The sequence below is a fragment of the Nuphar pumila genome, chromosome 6, assembly GCF_984573655.1.
Source record: "Nuphar pumila chromosome 6, dmNupPumi1.hap1.1, whole genome shotgun sequence".
Classification (NCBI taxonomy): domain Eukaryota; kingdom Viridiplantae; phylum Streptophyta; class Magnoliopsida; order Nymphaeales; family Nymphaeaceae; genus Nuphar; species Nuphar pumila.
Window position 1 is genome coordinate 24,090,625 of NC_143254.1, and position 20,026 is coordinate 24,110,650.

The 20,026-nt window shown below is 36.8% G+C and overlaps 1 protein-coding gene across 2 annotated transcripts in view; it reads left to right on the top strand.

Annotated features, from left to right (window-relative positions):
* The window catches only part of LOC149834365 (cation-chloride cotransporter 1-like), a 95,587-nt gene that overhangs the window by 65,022 nt on the left and 10,539 nt on the right, over positions 1–20,026 (top strand). For both annotated transcript variants that reach the window (XM_090011361.1, XM_090011362.1), the window contains exons 10-12: positions 11,515–11,709; positions 12,309–12,709; positions 12,946–13,107. In XM_090011361.1, coding sequence (XP_089867487.1) covers positions 11,515–11,709; positions 12,309–12,709; positions 12,946–13,107 — 758 coding nt within the window. The remainder of the gene's footprint in view (positions 1–11,514; positions 11,710–12,308; positions 12,710–12,945; positions 13,108–20,026) is intronic.

Below are 20,026 nucleotides of genomic sequence, written 5' to 3' on the forward strand. Positions count from 1 at the left end.
GAAAGAAAATTTTGACATGTCTGACCTTGGTTTCTTAAGATATTTTTTAGGGATTGAAGTGACGTACTCTCCTCGAGGGTACATTCTCTCTCAGATGAAACTTGCTGCCGACATCTGTTCCAAATCTGGTATCTCTGATGATAAGAAGACAGAAACCCCAGAAGTCATCAATGCAAAATTAAGGTTGGAAGATGGAACACCTCTCGAGGATCCTACTCCCTACCGGCAACTTGTTGGGTCTCTAACGTACTTATCCATCACTCGGCCAGACATAGCTCATGCCGTCCACTCTGTCAGTCAGTTTCAACATGCACCTATAACCGTGCACATGAGTGCAGTCTTAAGGATCGTCAGATATATCAAAAATACCATAACTAAGGGAGTTTTTCTTTCCTCTGCCTCGTCACTTGATTTAATTGCTTATACTGATGCAGATTGGGGAGAAAATCCCATTGACTGAGTCTCAACTACGGGATTTTGTGTTTTTTTAGGTGACTATGATTTCTTGGAGATGCAAGAAGCAACACAAAGTATCCTTGTCCTCAACGGAAGCGGAATATCGTGCTATGTCTTCTACAACCATGAAACTTGTGTGGCTAAGAAGTCTCCTCAGTGATATGGGCATTGTCATCTCTACTCCTTCGAAGATGTGTTGTGACAACAAAAGCGCAATCTATATTGCAAGCAATCACACCTTCCATGAGCGTACTAAGCATATTGAGATGGACTGCCATTACGTACGTGATGAATACCTAAGAGGAACCATAACACTATCTTACGTCACATCTGAGTACCAGTTGGTGGATTTCTTCACTAAGGCCCTTGCTGCTCCTCGTTTTTTGTTTCTCCTTAACAAGCTTTCGGTTATATCCCCGTAAAGCTTGAGGGAGGGTGTTAAAATACATGTAATTCATATATATGTATATATATATATATATGTCTAAAATACCCGATAGGGGTATTTTAGTCATTTCACAAGTACCCGATAGGGGTACTTGTTTTTCTTCTTTTATTTTCTTTTTTGTTTTTGTAATTTATATTTTTTTATTTTATGTTTTTTTTGCTCACACAAAGGGGCCCCACCATGGAGTCGATGGGGCCCCCAACGGTCACATTTGTGACCGTTGGGGGCTCCCAACGACTACATGGGGAGCCCCTAGGTGGCTCTCCTTTTAAGGCCTTTTGGCCATCCCCCCTCTCCTTCTTTTGTGTATAAATAGGGGTGAACCCCTCTTGTATTTTTCACTTAAGAGAGCTCTCTCTCTTTTCAATAAGAGACATTTATATTTTTATGTTGTGTTGTCTCTTGTGGGTTTGGGTGTTAGCCCTTTTGTTTGTTCATTAGTGGATGTTGTAAGTGCTTAATGCACTCTTTGCTTTTCCGCATATTTCATTACAGCTTCAAGGTGCTGTTAGACTGGATGATAGAAGGGGAAAGAGAAAAGATGGAAGGAGCTATGTAACATGGATGCTTCATTTCCAACGGGGCCTCCACGTGGTTGGTATGAGCTATCAGTGCACGTCTCCCTGTGGTGGGACATTGCAGGTTCAAAACCCCAGTGGTACGATTGAATAATAACTGGTGGGGGTCTGCCTAACCCTAGCTTGCCTTTCAAAAAGAAAAAAATGGATGCTTCAACACCCATATTGCACCTATACCTGCGCCCTTGACATAAGTCCAAAATTATCGAAGTTTAAAAAAACTTAAAATCTTAAAAAAATTAGAATTGTATAATTGTAAATGCATTTTATGGATATGGGAAAGTAGTCTACCCTTGAGTGTACCATACCCTCTAGTGGAAACCGCCCATTCCTTCACTTTTTTTGCGTATTTTGTGAATCAAGCCTTACAAATATGATCTATATGGTTTGCTTACTCAAAAACATGTAGATTGTCTAATCGTGTTGTATAAGCAGATTTTTAAGGGCTCAAAATTCAACAGTATACAACAATGTTGTAATTAGTGTATCAGAACCGTATTGCATGAGCCTGCGATACAGGAGTATCGTACCCAAAGCCGGACCTGTCAAGAGGCCAATGAGACTTGGGCCTCAAGGCCCCCGGGCCAAAAAAAATTTTAGGGGCCCATTTTTAATAGGGGCTGAAAAAATTTCGAGGCCCTGCCCCAGAACTCCTGCTATTAATAGGGGGCCCATTTTTTCCCTCCGCCTTAGGCCCCATAAAACACAGGTACGGCCCTGATCTTACTGTATCGTAAGATACAGGAAAAAAAACAAGAAAAGGGCTAAATTATGCCAAAAAGTTTTAAAAATGACAAAAATAGGAAAAAATCTAAAAAATTGAAAACAAAAAAATGTAAAATGTAGAACACAAGAATAAATAAATAAACAAGAATGAGTACAAAAATTAGAAGCAAGTAATTATATAAAAATAAATAAATATAGTAGACTATTGACATGTCATTCACATGAAATAGAGAGCTTTTGAAATTATAAAACCAAGGAAATATTTAAGATTTTGAGAGGTGTAATTATGGATCCATTTGCAAAATTCTGAAATTTATACCGAAACCCTTAAGTTAAATGAAGAATGAAAATAAAATAAAATAAATGAGGACATTTACTTAAATAGTATTACATGTAGATAAGATAAAAAGGCAAGGGAGAAATGGTAACTTCATCCCATGCCCCCCACCTTTTGCCACCTTACGTCTTCTATAAATACCCCTAGGGGGTAAGAGGAAGAGAAAAGGGAGGAAGACAAGGAGGGTGAGGGCGAAGGCATCGGGGCATCTTCTGGAGCATCACGATTTTCAAGTAAATGATTAATTTCAGATTTAGTAATTAAAATTTCTTAAATTAATATTTTAAGTAATTAATTATAGTTTTAGTAATTAGATTTTTTAAAATTAGTTTTGTATGTGATTGATTTCAGTTTTAGCAATTAGATTATCTTAAATTACGTTTTTAAGTAATTATAGTTTTGATTATTAGGATTAGGCTTGCCTTGAGTTAATTATGTGAATAATTAGTTTTCATTTTTATAACTAAAGCCAGTTAAGTAAACATTTAGTTATATATTCTGTTATTAGATTTAGACTTGAATTAGTTTTCTAATAATCATGAGTCATGACTATAGTTTTGATAAGTTGACTAATCTAAGCAATTGAATTTGGCGATTTATAGTTTTATTTTGAACATTCAAAAGTTAATCTTTCCTTTTAATTATGCAATTTGAAAGTAAATCCCATAAACCAAATAATTGATTTTAGCTTTGCCTTTTTGAAAGTTACTGATTTTTCAAAAAATCTCAAAGTTTATTATTATTAAATATGGTTTTACAACCTCTTTTAAGTTAAACTGGATTTCTAAATTGTTTTGAAAAGCCATCAGATTTCTTCAATTGCTTCAAAAGTAATTAGTTTCAAGTCTCATGAATTTAAATATGGTTTTAAGTATCATTTTAGTTTTATTTTAAAGCAACCCAAACCCATTTAGGTGCCCATCAACTATCCACCTCCTTTTCATGAAGGCATTGATCCAGAGTGGCTTCAATGAGCCCTTACCTTTAGCAGAAGCTGCAGTGGCCCTGTTGGCAATGCCATTGGTGGGTGCTCCTCTTTGTTGCATCCCTTGTAGAAACGAGGCAGAATGTGGCTACACCCTCCTTTCGGTTTGGTGATCAGCAGCTAGTTGTCATCTAGGGACCCTTGTGATGCCAAGCCTAAGTTTCATAGCATGGCTGCCATTGATACTGGTGGTGGTCTTGCAAACAACCATTGGGTCTTGCTTAAGATAGATGTTGAAGGCACCATTAAAGATATGGTTGAGTTCTTCACATGACCACTTCTTTCAAAGTTTTGTCATGCACGGTTGGTGCATTGGCTGACTGGGCATTTCATCGAGCTTGTAGGGTGCTACACTATCTGCATTGAATCCCTCACTCAGATCAATGAAAAGCTCAACATTCAGTAGTTGATCCATTGCCGCGAACAACGTGCGTGGTCCAACAAAGAATGATAGGAGATTTGCACCCGCTAGCACATGATCCATGGCCAAACATGCATCCAGATTGCCCCATTTTTGTTGGAGTTCATCTGGTCTTTGAACAGATCGACAGAGTTCTTGCACAAAGAAATCACAAAAATCCATAATGTCTAAATTTAGGATTAATGCTCTGATACCATTTCATGCGGGTGCCTCTCTCGTACAGGTACCAATCTTCTGCCAATTCAAGGAAGGAGAGGGCCTCCAAATCCCTAATTCTAGGGCCAATTCTCAAAAGGGACGAAGAAAGAATTCTTATTAAGATGGATGATTTAAAATACAAGAGACTCATGACTTATATAGCTCTTCGAATCTTACAAGAGAAGCTAATCAATGCACCCAAACTACTACTATCCTATGTCACATGGGTGCGGGTGCGGAGCAATTTCAAAAATTTTGGACACGGGGACACGGCTATATATATATATATATATATATATAACAATAATAAGATTGTAAAATTTAAAGCAATAAGTTGACCGTTCAAAGTTGACAAAATATATATATAACAATAATAACAATAATATATATATATATAACAATATATACATATATATATAACAATATATACATATATATATACATATATATATATAACAATCATAAATGGACAAAAATAGACTCAGTCAAAGTTGACTGAGTCCAAAATGTGGACGAACTCGGCCCCAGTGCGTTGACCGAGTCTGACACTTCGTTGACCGTGTCCGCCTCATGTCCAAAGCCTCACCCGTGTCGGGTACAGGCGACGCGGGTGCGTCGACCTTTTAGCCGAGTCTGTGTGACTTAGCTACTATCCATATCCAAATCTAATTAGACCCAAAGACCTGTCATGGACCCTTTTATTTACATTTGTGGATCCAACTCATACCATTGACTTTATATAATCCTCGCTTGAAGTCGGCCTTAGGTGAGGTTCATAACATAAACTACTAGGTATTGGACTTGTGTAGGGCAACTAGTCGCCGACTTTGATTATGTAGTTCAACCTATGTTGTCAAAAGCGCTAGGCGGGGCTAGTCGATGGACCTTCGAAAAGGCCTAGGCAGCCGACTAGGCGGGCAAAAAAAATTAAGAACAAACAATGTAGAAAAAGATAAACTACACAATATTGAGATAAATAAAGCATGTATGAAGCATAACAATTAATATTAAAGGGTCAAAACATAAGAGTGAATGACATTAAACATCGAACAAACAATTAATATTACTTGGGTTTGCATCTTCCATTGTTCTAATTAAACATTTCAAAACAAACAATTATTAATCAATAAATTAGACAAACAAAACATACACAATATATATGTATATATATAACAATATATAAACAATACATATATAACAGTATGTATAAACTGTTCAGTATATATTTATATATATATAGTGAACCGACTAGGTAACTCGCCTAGTCGAGCTGGGTGGCGCCCAACGCCTAGGCGCGCCTTTGACAACATAGAGCTCAACCCTTTTTCATTACATCTTATTATATATATTATACAACATAGTAAACAAAAATGGACATATATGACCTTGTACACTATATTAATAGCCCATGTGCACAAGATTGTGGAAATGACAAAAGGACCCTTGTTGACTAACTTAATCCCTTTGAGGCTTCCCCTCAAGTTGGGAAAAACTACCAAGCATCCACAACTTGCCAATTTTCTCTTGTAGTTTTGATGTATTCAAAATCTTGGTTAGAATCAGAGTTACCGGAAGCATCTAGGTAGGTGGGGAAGCGCGCTTCGGAAGTGCGAAACGTCGCGCTTCCGAAATGCGCAGGGAAGCGCCATTTTTAAATGGGAAGTGCGCTTCTCATCACGCTTCCCCCATTTTTTTCAATTTTTTTGTATTTTTGATTTTTATTTTTTCGCTTCCCCTCGCTTCCTAGGTCACTTCCGAGACAATTTCCGATTCACTTATAAGTGGTCCCACGCTTCCCGCTTCCTAAAATTTTGAAAGTGCCTCGCTTCCCACTCCCGCTTCCCGTATCGCTTCCCCCTCCCGCTTCCCGTATCGCTTCCCGCTCCCGCTTCCTCAACTGGCAACCATGGTTAGAATGTTGGCTTGCTGAAGGTGTGTTCAGACGCGGTGAATATGAAATTGTCTTGTCTTCCGCCTTTTCCCTTATAAAGTGGCAATAAGGAATAGGATGTTTTGTCCTTATCTTCAACTTTGATGGAAATAATATTAACCACAAATTCTGATTGACACTTGCCGTGGCTCTATGTTCAGTTGTCAGCACTAAATGTTGCCATAACTGTTTGTTTCTTACTCTTTCAGGATACTAAATTTCGACTAACTAGAGAAATACATCCAAAAATTGATCTTCTATCTTGTTTAGATCATGTCTAGTCTATATTATCATATATCTCAATATCAAAGTGACCTTGATTAGATTATAAAATTCCTTTTCTAGGGTTTTGCATTAGGTAGCTTAGAATACTATATACAGTGTTCATGTGTGAGGCTATAGGGGACATGCATAAAATGACTAACCATACTCACAACATATTTTATATAAAGCCTAGTGGTGGTTAGTTTTCCCACCCGATGTGGATCAATGTTGTGAATAGCGTTGAGGCATATCGAGGCATAAGACCTGCTTGTGAAGCGAGGCGTAAAGTGTAAGCTTCACAAAAAATATTAAAAAATCAACTAAATAAAAAAAAACAAAAATAAATATGCATCAACATTGATTCTGTTTTGATCCAGGTCAGATTCAGATTTGGGTCAGCATAACCAGCTTAGACCTAGGTTTGAATCAAATGGGGGAGAATAGACCTGATTCTGTTTTGATCCAGTCCAGATTCAGATTTGGGTCAGCAGAACCAGCTTAGACCCAGGTTTGAATCAAATGGGCCAGAACAGACCTGAATCTGTTTTGATCCAGGTCAGATTCAGATTTGGGTCAGCAGACCCAAATTTGACTTGACCTAGGTCAAAGCACGCCCAAGTCTAGCTCAGAACTGGGTCAGTTTTGACCCAGCTCTGATTCAGACCTGGGTCAAAACAGATCCGGGTCTAATTCAGTCCTAGTCTGACCCAGGTCTGGTCTAAACCAGATCTGTTTCTGACCCAGGTCTTAATCAGACCTACGTGTGACCCAGGATCATAAAACTTGGTAACACCTGGCCAGCCAGGTGTTACCAATATTATATGAGAGAGAGTGAGAAAAGAAGCAGGAGAAAAGGGAGGAGGTGGAGGAGAGAGAAAGAGAGTCTCATTGTATACACATCAGAGGAAGAACAGGAGGCGGTGGAGGATGTGGCTGCGGAAAAGGAGGAGAAGCATGAGGGAGCAGATAGAAGAGGTGGAAGGAAAGGAGGTGGCAGAACAAGAAGAGGAGGCAGAACGAGAGAGTGAGAGAGAGGTACCTGGATATTGGGGCTCGCCGAAAGGGAACACAAGAGGTGAAGCGGTGCAAAGGATGAGGCCGATCCTCTGCCCCTCTTTTCTTCGTCTTCTTCATTTTCTTAAGAGAGAGAGAGTGCCAGAATGGTCAGTCGGTCGGTTGCCGGAAAGTCTTGCCGCGCCGGTGGAAGAGAGGTGGAGAAGGGGAGACGATGCGCTAAAACCCTTCTCCTTTTTCATGTTTTTATAAAAAATAATTGTTTTTTAATAACATTAAGGTGGTCAAATGAGGCCTTTGGCCCTATTTGACTACCTTATATACGAGGTGTGTGCCTCATGGGTGAGGCGCACCTCGAGTCAAAAGCGCTTCTCGAGGGGCATGAGTCGCATACCTAATAACCTGAGCACTTTATAGTTGCACATCGAGGCATAGAGTGTTGCACCTCACTTCGAGGCGCGCTTTTTACGCCTCTAATCGTGCTTTTGACAACATTGATGTGGATGTCTCCTAATATCTTGAAATGGGTCATCTTCTCTTGAATTGCCTTCATGATTTTGTTCAATAGGAGTGTCCACACTTTTGCATCCCAAAATTGCAATTTCACTCAATTCTAATGCATACTTTTTTTGAGATAATATTAACTTCCCTCTTTGACTTTATTACTTTAATACTCAGAAAATAATGTAATGGCCCAAAGTCTTTAATATCAAAGGTTTTACATGGGTGCTTGTTTTATTTGACTATCTTCCTCATCACCCATTGTTATCACAATATCCTCAACATAAACAAGAATAGATCATTCCTCATCTTTCACAAATACTGTACAATTATAAACACTTCATAAACACTCTTTTTTATAGCCAAATTAGATTGTTACTATGCTAAATATTTTGAACCAATCCCTTGAAGATTGCTTGAGTCCATATATGACTTTCTTCAACTTGCAAACTTTATTTATCTATTTTTTCTTTGAGATAAGCTAATCTTGGAGACATGTTATATATAGCTCTTTATTTAAGTTTCTATCAAGAAAAACATTCTTCACATCCAGTCTATGTACTATGTACCCTCTGATTTTAGCTAAACTTGATCAAAACCCTTACTGATGCAATTTAGCAACATAACAAAAGTTTTGTGATAATCGATACCATGCCTTATGTTACTAGGCTTGCTTTATATCCCTCAATTGATCCATCAATTTTACATTTTAGATGAAAAAATAAGATGAAGCACGGAGCATCCCTCCATCGGTCTCAGAACAAGCCCTAGTGCCACCATTCCTTAGCACCTTGTCGAGAAAGATAACAAAAGTCCTAACACCTTTAGAGAACGCTGGAGACCCATTCTTGACGCTGTTGTCGGGAGCATAAGTTGGACACATCGTTACAGCAAAGAGCACGGAGCCTATTACTTCGCATAGATTTAGCCTACGATGAGTGTTTCCTCTTATTCAGGTGACAACTTCTGCTATGTGACCTGGGTATGGGTGCAGGTTCGGGTACGACTCAGAAATTCCAAAAAATGTGGGTACGGGGACACGACTATATATATTAACTATCACATAAATACAAAATAAACTGAACATAATCTAAATATGTATGCTATATCTAAAATATATATTATATACTGAAAATATAAAGTTATAAACAGAAAATATAATTATAAATTATAAATTGAATACAAACTTGTATGTACGGAAGGTAAAATGGCGTGTCTAGGTGTCGACGCGTGTCCCATGGGTACATAAGGAAAAATGGAGTGTTTGTGTGACATAGACTGACATTATCTCCCAAGTATGATTCTTCTCTAGAGCGTCCATCTCTTTGACCATAGCTTCTCTCAAATTTTGATCATTCATTGCCTCATTAACAATTTTAAGAATAGAATTAGATTCAGACTCAGCTATAAACACTTTGAAGGTTTTGGAGGTGCATACATAGGATGCAAAGTGACAAGGAAGATGGAAAAGTGCATAATTTTTCATCTTTTTTGAGGACAATGGGAAGATCAAGGTGTACAGGAACACTAGATGCGTTTTTCAACAAGTTCTTCAGTACAAATTGGACTTGACTCTAATTCGTGGAATTCATTAGCGGAGGTAATGAGAGGATCAAGCAAGACAATATTGCTCAAACCTTTAGTGTAGGTTTTCATTTTTTTTCCACATTTATTACCTGTTGGTCTTCTTTGCTTGTATTAAAGACATCAAATATAGACAAGTACTCAACTTGTCTTCCTTCTCCAAGGACCCTCCCCATCTCACTTTGCAAGTGTGGTTTATCTTCAAATAATGTAACATTAGCATTTATAACTCAATTTTGAGTTGAGGAGCACCCCAAGAATATAAATTTGATTACCCTTCCCCTTGGATCAAACTTGTCTCAAGAATTGGCAAATAGTGCACCTGAAGATCTTAGGTGTTACATGAACATTTTATTATTGGTATTTAGTACACTCAGTGGGGCTTTGCCATTCAATACATCACTTGGCACCCTATTAATGAAATATATATCAATAGTTAATTGATCATTTCCCCAATAACACTTGGATACATTTAGCTACTCCATTATGTTGAAGTGTGTGAGGGTAAGCCATTTGAGGTTCAATACCATGCTTATTTACATAGATGAGATGTGAATTTTCCATTATTATCTGCACAATGACTTAATAGAAACATGATATTGGTTCTCTATTCATTTATGTACAACATGAGAAAAGGTATGCGGGTACGACATATACATAAGATCCAAACCAAAATCTCTATTGAAATTGATGTTTTTAATAAAGGGGGGTGGACTAGTATTTTGAAAGAAGAGAGGGGTGAGGGAAATGATAAAATTTTAACAAGAAATAAAAAGGGGTGAGGGGTTAAAAAGGAAAGGGAAGGGAAGGGGGGGACCGAAACCCCATCACCTCTCTCTCTCTCAAGAAGAAGAGGAGGAGTATAGGGCTGGTAATTGAGCTGAACAAGCTGAGCTTGGCTCATTCCTGTGGTGAGAATGAGCCAAGCTGAGTTAGAGCTCACTCGAGCCGAGTTTGAGCTAGCTTGTTTAGAGAAAAAATAAATTGTTTTAGAGCTGAAATAAATATGATTACAAAAAATACATGTAAAATATATTTCTTACTACCTAACAAGCTTAAATGAGTTGAGCTAAGCCGAGTTCCTATTGTTCATATTCAGCTTGCCGAGCCTATTTTATGAGTCCGAACGATCTCTTTACGAGCTGAATATGAGCCAAGCCAGAACGGCTTGACTTATTTTCCAAACCTATTGGGAGATGATGAAGAAGTTGAGGAAGAAGAGGAGATACCTCCTCTCTCTGTGTGTGTTGTGGGAGAGGGTTGAGGAGGAATTAAATGAAAAAAATGTTAAAAAATAATGGGCTTCGTATCGGGTTTGGGTCAAGGTTTGCTGACCCAGACCTAAAACATACCAAGTACTTGTCCAGTTTTTGTACCTATGCCAAGCCATGTTGATACGTGTACAAGTGCCCTGGTCACGTACCCATGTGACATAGGATAGAAGTATGATATTGATTCTCTAGCCATTTATGCGCAACAGGGAAAATAGAGACAACTTCATTTTAAGATTTCATTAAATAAACCATGATCATTCTTATATTGTATCAACAAAGGTTACTAAATAACAATGACCATTAGTAGACAAAATAGAGTAAGGATCTCATCCATCAGAATGCAACATTTCAAACGGTCTACTACTACTACAGTGACTATTGGAAAAGACGACATATATGATGCTGAGCTTTCTAACACCATATTCTAACACAAAAGTCAAAACTGCTTTCTATCCTAGCTACACTAGAAATAACATTCTTTAACTTAAGATAATGGAATATATCATAATCTATTATGCCACAATTTGACATGCTCTAACACTAGATCAAAATGGTTTTGCTAGTGGACACCATGGCTTGTGGTTTCTTGAGAACCTATAAGATTTTACTCTCATTATCATGATCAAAGGTCTTCCTTGCTTTAGGTCTTATAAAAGCCAACAATGAGGGTAAAATGTATATAAAAGACCCATGCATATAAAAGACAAACTCATTATATATATGCATGCATGTGTGAAGATTCTTCAGATGAGGAAATGATGATGTTTGAGAGCTAATGATGTTATTTGTTGTTTTCAGTGCATTGGTTGGTCTTTTCTTTCCTGCGGTTACTGGAATTATGGCTGGGTCAAATCGTTCTGCATCACTGAGAGACACCCAGCGGTCTATACCCATTGGAACAATAGCTGCTACACTTACAACATCTGCATTGTATTTGATTTCTGTTTTACTTTTTGGAGCTGTGGCTAAGCGGGAGGAGCTACTGACAAACAGGTGTGTTTCTGACACATGTATTGTTTATCTGATAGGTTTGTGGAGGATATTGCAAATACATGGTCAAACTGGTGCTTTTTCACCTTTTTTTTTCGCTACAGTGCAATTTGCTTTCCATGATTTTGAATATAACTGATATTGGCTCTGTTTTGACTTTGTAAGAAGTCCATATTAGCTTCATTTTGTTGCGTACAAAAGAACTTTGTTGTTCGGGTTTACTATCATTTATTAGAAAGTATGGCATCTCGGCACCAACTGGTCTTGATGCTATGATTTGTCTAAATAACTTGATCCAACTCTTTTGCAACTGCTCTGAGCTATATATATGGGTATTTCATGTCTTTAAGACCAAAGGCATAGCTCCTTCTCCAAGCATTAGTTGGAGGCATGAGACCATTGCCTTTTACCCATTTATATGTGCTTCAGAAGTGGCAGTGCCTTGAAGCTAGGTCTCAATGGTTAGCCAATAATCTTTGTTTGCCCATGCATCCTATGTCCTGCTGATGCTAACAAAACTAGGTGAAAATTTAAAATGCCATTTATGGTGTCTGTGTTTGAGCTGTGTCACAAAATTATTACATAGTTTACTTGCAATACAGGCTTCTTACGGCTACAATCGCTTGGCCAACTCCAGCAATCATTTATATTGGAATAATATTGTCAACTTTAGGTGCAGCACTTCAGAGTCTGACAGGAGCACCTAACTTACTTGCGGCCATTGCCAATGATGACATCCTTCCAGTTCTTAAATATTTCAAGGTTGTGGAGGGAGGTGATCCACACCTTGCGACATTATTCACTGCCTTTATCTGTATTGGATGTGTTGTTATCGGGAATCTTGATCTCATCACACCTACTGTAACCATGTTTTTCCTTCTGTGTTATGCTGGCGTGAACTTATCCTGTTTCCTTCTTGACCTTCTTGATGCTCCAAGCTGGCGCCCTCGATGGAAATACCACCACTGGAGCCTCTCTCTTCTTGGAGCATCACTCTGTGTAGGTATAGTTTTGCTGTATCACTTAAAAGTTATTTTTATCATGCCTAAAAGATTGATAGGCCATTTCTGGGTAAATGTTATTCTTACAATCGTCAAAATCGACAACACAATTTAATTCCATGACTTCAAGTGTGCCAATTGATTTTCGAGGATACATGCTAGATATTGGATATGTATTTGCAAATTTGTGTTTCATATGTCAATTTGACTGTCTTGGTTTCTTGTATTTGCCTGACAGTGATCATGTTCTTGATATCTTGGTCATTCACGGTGGTTTCTCTGGTCCTTGCGGGTTTGATATATTATTATGTGAGTATAAAAGGAAAAGCTGGAGATTGGGGTGACGGTTTCAAGAGTGCATATTTTCAACTGGCTTTGCGGAGCCTTCGTTCATTAGGAGGTACAGCTAATGGATAAATGATGAAACTCTCAATGTTTATTTTATTATATTCTTGACAATGTCCTTTGTTTTCAGAATTTGGCCATTTATTTCATAGAAGTAACATATAATAAGTCTCACAATTTTGTGGAGAAACTAGTTTTATAATTAGTTTGAGTCTTGATAGTACGATATCAGCTTGAAACTATTTAATAAGTGTCCAATCATCAAGCATAGTACATTTCATTTTTTATTGTTGTTACCTATGCTGTGAAAGGTGAGGAAACTCGAACAGACAACAAGCCAAATTTTCAAGACAAGGGTATGTAATCCAATAAAGTATGCAGAATTACAAGCTTTAGATGCAAAAGCTTCAACCAAGTCCAAGAATGGACAAATACAAATGCACAATAAGCACATAAGTAAGAAGTCCACGAAGAGAATAAAATGCCTCAAAAGGCAAAGCAAACAAGTAAATAATGAATATTATTGGAGGAGACTTGTGAAAATACAAATCAAGAACAAAAGGGGACTCCCCCTATTTATACACAAAAAGGAGACGGGAGGAGACCGTTGGGAGCTCCCCTTATAGAGTCGGTGGGGAGCTCCCAACGGTCATATTTATGACCATTGGGGCCCCAACGACTCTATGAGTGGGGCCCTAAATGCTATAAACAAAAAGGAAAAAAATACATAAAAAGAAATACAAAAAATAAATAAGAAAATAGTTGTTTTTAGAAAACAACTATGAATACATGCGAAAAGACAAAAATGCTCCTATATATATATAACACTCCCCCTCAAACTTATGGAGAAATAACCGAAAGTTTGTTAAAGAGAAAGATAAAGCTAGGAGCAGGAAGAGTTTTTGTGAAAAAATTTGTCAGCTGGTACTCTGATGTAACATATGACAATGCAATAGCTCCTCTCAAATATTCGTCCCGTACATAATGACAATCTATCTCGATATGTTTGGTTCACTCATGGAATGTATGGTTGCTTGCAATGTAAATTGCACTCTTATTGTCGCAGCACATCTTTGAAGGAGTGGAGATGATTATACTCATATATCTGAGAAGACTTCGAAGGCACACAAGCTCTATAATTGTAGTAGCCTTTGTATGATATTCAACTTCAGTTGAGGATAGTGATACTCTATGCTGCTTCTTGTATCTCTATGAACCTAAAAATACACAAAAACCAGTAGTTGAGATTCTATCATTGGGATTTCCACCCCCAATAAGCATCAATATAGGCATGCAAATCAAATAAAGAAGATGAAGAAAGAAAGACAACACTCATGTGCACAGTGGTAGGAGCATGCTGAAACTGACTGACGGAGTGAACTGTGATGGATAAGTATGTGAGTGATCCAACAAGTTGGCAGTAAGGAGTAAGATCTTCGAATAGGGTCTCATCTTCTAATTTTAATTTTGCATTAATTACTTTTAGAGTTTCTATATTCTTATCATCTGAAATACCAAACTTAGTGCAAATATTAGCAACAAGTTTCATTTAAGAAAGAATGTACCCTCTAGAGGAGTACGCAACTTCAATACCTAAGAAGTATCTTAAGAAACCTAAATCAAACATATCAAAGTTTTCTTTCAAAATATTTTTAATATCACTGATTCCTTGTTGGGTACTTCTAGTGATAATCATATCGTTTACATAATGTAGAAGAATAACAACCATAAAACTTATACTTTTAACAAAAAGAACCGTGCCAGTATGGCATAAATGAAAACCCGGATGAGTCATTACATTACTAAATTTATCATGTCAAGCTTTTAGAGCTTGTTTTAGACCATATAACGCTTTTTTAAACTTAAGGATTTTACCCTTTTCAATACAAAATCTTGGTGGAAGATCCATGTAAACTTCTTTATTTAATTCACCATTGATAAAAGCATTTTTCACTTCTAGTTGGTAGATGAGCCATTTTTTAATAGGTGCAACTTCTATAAGGGTACTAACATTAGTCATTCTCGCAACCGGGGCGAATGTTTCTTTATAGTCAATACCATACTCTTGAGAGTACCCTTTAGCTACTAACCTAGTTTTGTATCGTTCGAGAGACCCATCATTCTTGGTTTTAACCTTAAAAACCCATCTATATCTTATAGATTTCTTTCCTACAGGTAATGAAGTTATTTTTCATGTTTTAGCTTTTTCAATAGCTTTAAGTTCTATATTCATAGCTTCAACCCATTGAGGAAGATTTTTTGCCTCATTATAATGTGATGGTTCGTGATAGGAATGCAATGCAATTAGACATACCTATATTTTGGTGTTAATGTATCATAAGATACAAACCTATTTGATGGGTTGGAGATATGATTGGATCTCTTAAGAGAGGTTTCCTCTAATGAAAAAATTTGAGAATATTTTTCTAAAGCATTTAGAGGATTCCTTTGTTCCCGCTGGGTATAAGTTTGCATAGGTTTATCAATAACATTATTATTTATTGGTGATTCTTCATGCACATTATCATCACCATTTTCATTGATATTTAAGGGATTATCCCTTATGTCATCCAAAGAATCATCACAAGAATTCAACTCTTCTTGTGACAAGAGATCAAATAAAAATGTATAATCAATTTCATTGTTTTCTTTGGTCTTCTTAAAACCATTTTCATTTTCCAAAAAGGTTACATCTTCAGAAACATTTAGTTTGTTGTTGTTAGGATCAAAACATCTATATCCTTTTTTGTTCTCTCCATAACCCATGAATACACATTCAATGGCTTTTGGAGACAATTTATCTCTTTTGTAAAAAAATACAAAAGACTTACAACCCAAGACCCGCAACCGATTGAGGTCAGGTGTTCTTTCAAATAAATTTTCATAAAGGGATATGTTTTGTAAGGATGATTAGACCATTCTATTTATCAAATAAGTTTATGTTAGAGCGGCCTCGGCTCAAAAACCTTTTAGAATGTCTTTAGAAATAAGTAGTGTCCTAGTGGTTTCTAAAATATGTCTATGTTTTCATTCAGCTATTCTATTTTGTTAGGGAGTTCTAGGACATAATTTTTTATGACAAATTACATTTAGTTCTAAATAATTTTGAAATTCATTTGATAAATACTCACCACCCGAATCGGATCTAAGAATAGAGATATTGCTTTAAAATTGATTTTTGACAATCAAATGAAATTTTTTAAAGAAGGAGAAGACATCGGATTTGAAATTAAGAAAGTATATCCATACATATATAGTGAAATCATCAATAAAGGTAACATAATATGAATATCCTCCTTTTGATATGACGGGTGAAAGTTCTCAAACATCCGAATGCACTAATTCAAAAGATTTTTGGAGACAAAGGTTCTATTTGGAAAGGGAGTGGAATTCATCTTTCTAAAAATACAATCTTTGCAAACTAAATTTTTTTCATTGCAAAAATTTTCCCCAAAGGGAAGAAGATACATCTTAGAGAAGCTTGGATGCCCAAGTCGTTTATGCTAAGTTTCAATATCTTTATCTTGGACATAATTACAAAAAGAGTTTAGAGGAAGGTTTAGATAGTTCATGTAGTAGAGATCTCTCTTCCTATGGCTTTGCCCAATTAGCTTTTCGGACCAAAGATCCTGCACGGAACAACTCTTAGATGAGAATGAGGTTCCACATCCATGATCGAAAATTTGTGAAATGGAAAGAAGATTCAAACTTAGTTGTGGAACAACTCTTACTTTTGGCACGAAAAAGTTTTTAGAGGAATTTAAAGACACTTTTAATTTGCAAAGATGTTTCATCGGCAATTGAAACATAAGAGGTTTTTGAATTAGTGCATAAATCGGATGAACCATTCTCAAGAAGTGTCGTATGGAAAGAGGCCCTCAAATCAAGGATCCAAGAAGACATACCTGGAGGAGAAGATGAGGCTATTGCGGCACCGAATGTGGATGGAGATTTGAGTAGCATTTGAAGCGCCTTTGATAATTGAGCAAGCGAAAATGAATCTTTTCCTTTAATTGGTTCTTCTTTCTTTGATGTGGTTTCTTCAACGAAAGCAACTTTATTCTTCGGGTTTTCATATGATTTAGGGCAATTAGGCCTTATATGACCCAATTCACGACAATGATGGCAAATACCCTTCTTGTAGCATTCATTATAGATATTTTGCCTCCCAAAGTATAGAGATCTGTATGTTTTGACATGATTGTCGGGCTTGGACACAACTAATACTTCATCTCTTCCTTTAATCATATCAAGACGAGTCTCCTCTTGGCATATTTTAGCAACAACATCTTTCAAAAGAAGAGGCTTAGATCTATGAAGGAGAGACAATCTAACTTGTTCATATTCGGGCTTAAGCCCATGTAAAAATTGGAAAAAGTGTTCTTTTTCCATTTGCTCTCTTCTTAGTTCAACATTCACTAGCAACTCACATGGGTTCAAGAAGAGATAGTTCGTCCTATAAATGACTAAGAGTGCTAAAATAATCGTGGACACTTATGTCCCCTTGTTTAATGGTACATATTTGTTCTTGGAAAAAGAATTGCCTTGCAAGATCTTTTTGTTTATAGATACCTTTCATAACGAACCATGCGAGGATCTTGACATGTTTACTTTTCCAATCTTCTATTTTGAATTGATGATCCTCAATAGGTTTTGTGCGAGCATTTTTTTCTAGATCTTTTTCTTGACCTCCTTACATCTTGATGAGCTTGAGTTGAGGTTCCGAAATGGAGTCCATCACATATCCCTAAAGCTTCTTGCCTTTGAGGTTATTCTCCATGCCGGATGCCCACATCATGTAGTTGGTACCATTTAACTTGAAGGATAGATCAATCTTATGCTCATTCTCCATAGTAACTTAGAGAGAAAAAGGACAAAAGGTATAAAAGAGACCCTCTACTTAAATAGCAGTAAGGACTTTATTCCCAATTCACGATCTTTCAATGGTCACCTTTAAAGAGACCAAGAGCACAACCATGTTTTGATACCATGTAATAAAGTATGTGGAATTACAAGCTTCAGATGCAAAAGCATCTACCAAGTCCAAGTATGGACAAATACAAGTGCACAATAAGTACATAAGCAAGAAGTCCATGAAGGGACAATAAAAAACCTCAAAAGGCAAATTAAACAAGTAAAGAATGAATATTATTGAAGGAGACTTGTGAAAATACAATGCAAGAATAAAGGAGGACTCCCCTTATACACAAAAGGAGAGAGGAGGAGACCATTGGGTGCTCCCCTCATAGAGTCGTTGGGGAGCTCCCAACGGTCATATTTATGACCGTTGGGGCCCCAACGACTCTATGAGTGGGGCCCCAAATGCTATAAACAAAAAGGAAAAAGAAAAGGGAAAAATACATAAAAGAAATATAAAAAATAAATAAGAAAATAGTTGCTTCTAGAAAACAACTATGAGTATACGTGAAAAGATGAAAATGCCCCTATCGAGCAAACTAGAACTATATATATATATATATATATATATATATATATATATATATATATATATATATATGTGTGTGTGTGTGTGTGTGTGTGTGTGTGAAAGTATCTCCAAAAAGATACTACGAACAATATTACAATATTCTTGGAAATAAATACGTATACAAACGCCCAACAAGAATACTTGAAACACTTGTGCACACAATGCACAACACAAACTCACAAATGCACAAATACGAACCCAAAAGTCATAAGTTCCACTAACACAAGCTTGGGATATAATCCCAAAGCCTTGAAAAATACAATGGAGGAGAGCCCTTTATATAGGGCTTGGAGAGACCCTTGGAGGGGCTCCCACATAGGTCTTGGAGCCCCTCCAACGGTCACAAATGTGACCGTTGGAGGGGCCCAACGACTAGTGGTGGCCCCCCAAGGTACAAAATACAAATGGTACAAAAAAAGAAAAAAGAAAAAAAGAGAAAAATAAAAAGGGAAAAAATACAATACATATTCAAGAAATGAATATGCGCAAAAAAGGAAAAAGACTAAACTACCCCTATGACTAAATAATAGAAATATATATTTTATATATATAATAAGTAGATACATATACATATATATTAATATATGTATATATATTACCTTATATAATATATATATATATATATATATATATATATATATATAACATTACATGATTTGATTACATAATTTAACACCCCCCCTCAAACTTAGGGCAGGATGACCGAAAGTCTGCTAAGAAGGAAGTTGAAGCGCGGAGCACACAAAACTTTAGTGAAGAAATCTGTCAATTGATATTCTGATGTGACATATAGAAGGTCAATGACTCTTTTGAGATATGCCTCACGAACATACTGACAATCTATTTCTATGTGTTTGGTTTGCTCATGAAAAGTGTGATTCTTAGCAATATAAATCGCACTTTTGTTGTCATAGCATAGCTTGGTGGGCCCTTCTATTGTGATCCCCATATCTTCCAACAACTGATGGATCTATATAATTTTCATAGTAATAGTCGCCATGACACGATATTCGGCTTCAGTTGATGATAGAGATACCTTTTGCTGCTTCTTACATCTCAATGAAATCAGTGAATCTCCTAAGAACACACAAAAACCAGTGGTGGAGTGACGGTTGTTTGGGTTACCTCCCCAATTAGAGTCAGTATATGCAATTAATTTTAAATCAGAGGAAAAGGACAAGAAAACTCCCTTATTTAGAGTGCCCTTTATGTATCTTACGACTTGTAAGATAGCACTCGTGTGAACGGAGGTTGGTGCATGCTGAAACTGGCTTGTCGTATGAACTGTATGTGAGATATCTGGTCTTGTAATACTCAGATACATCAACGATCCTACAAGTTGTCTGTAGGGAGTAGGATCAGAGAGAAAAACACCATCATCAATCTTCATTTTAACTCCTACTATAGCAGTAGTTTCACAAACCTTATCATCAGTAATACCTGACCTGTCAGTAATCTCAGACGCAAGCTTAGTTTGAGACAAAAA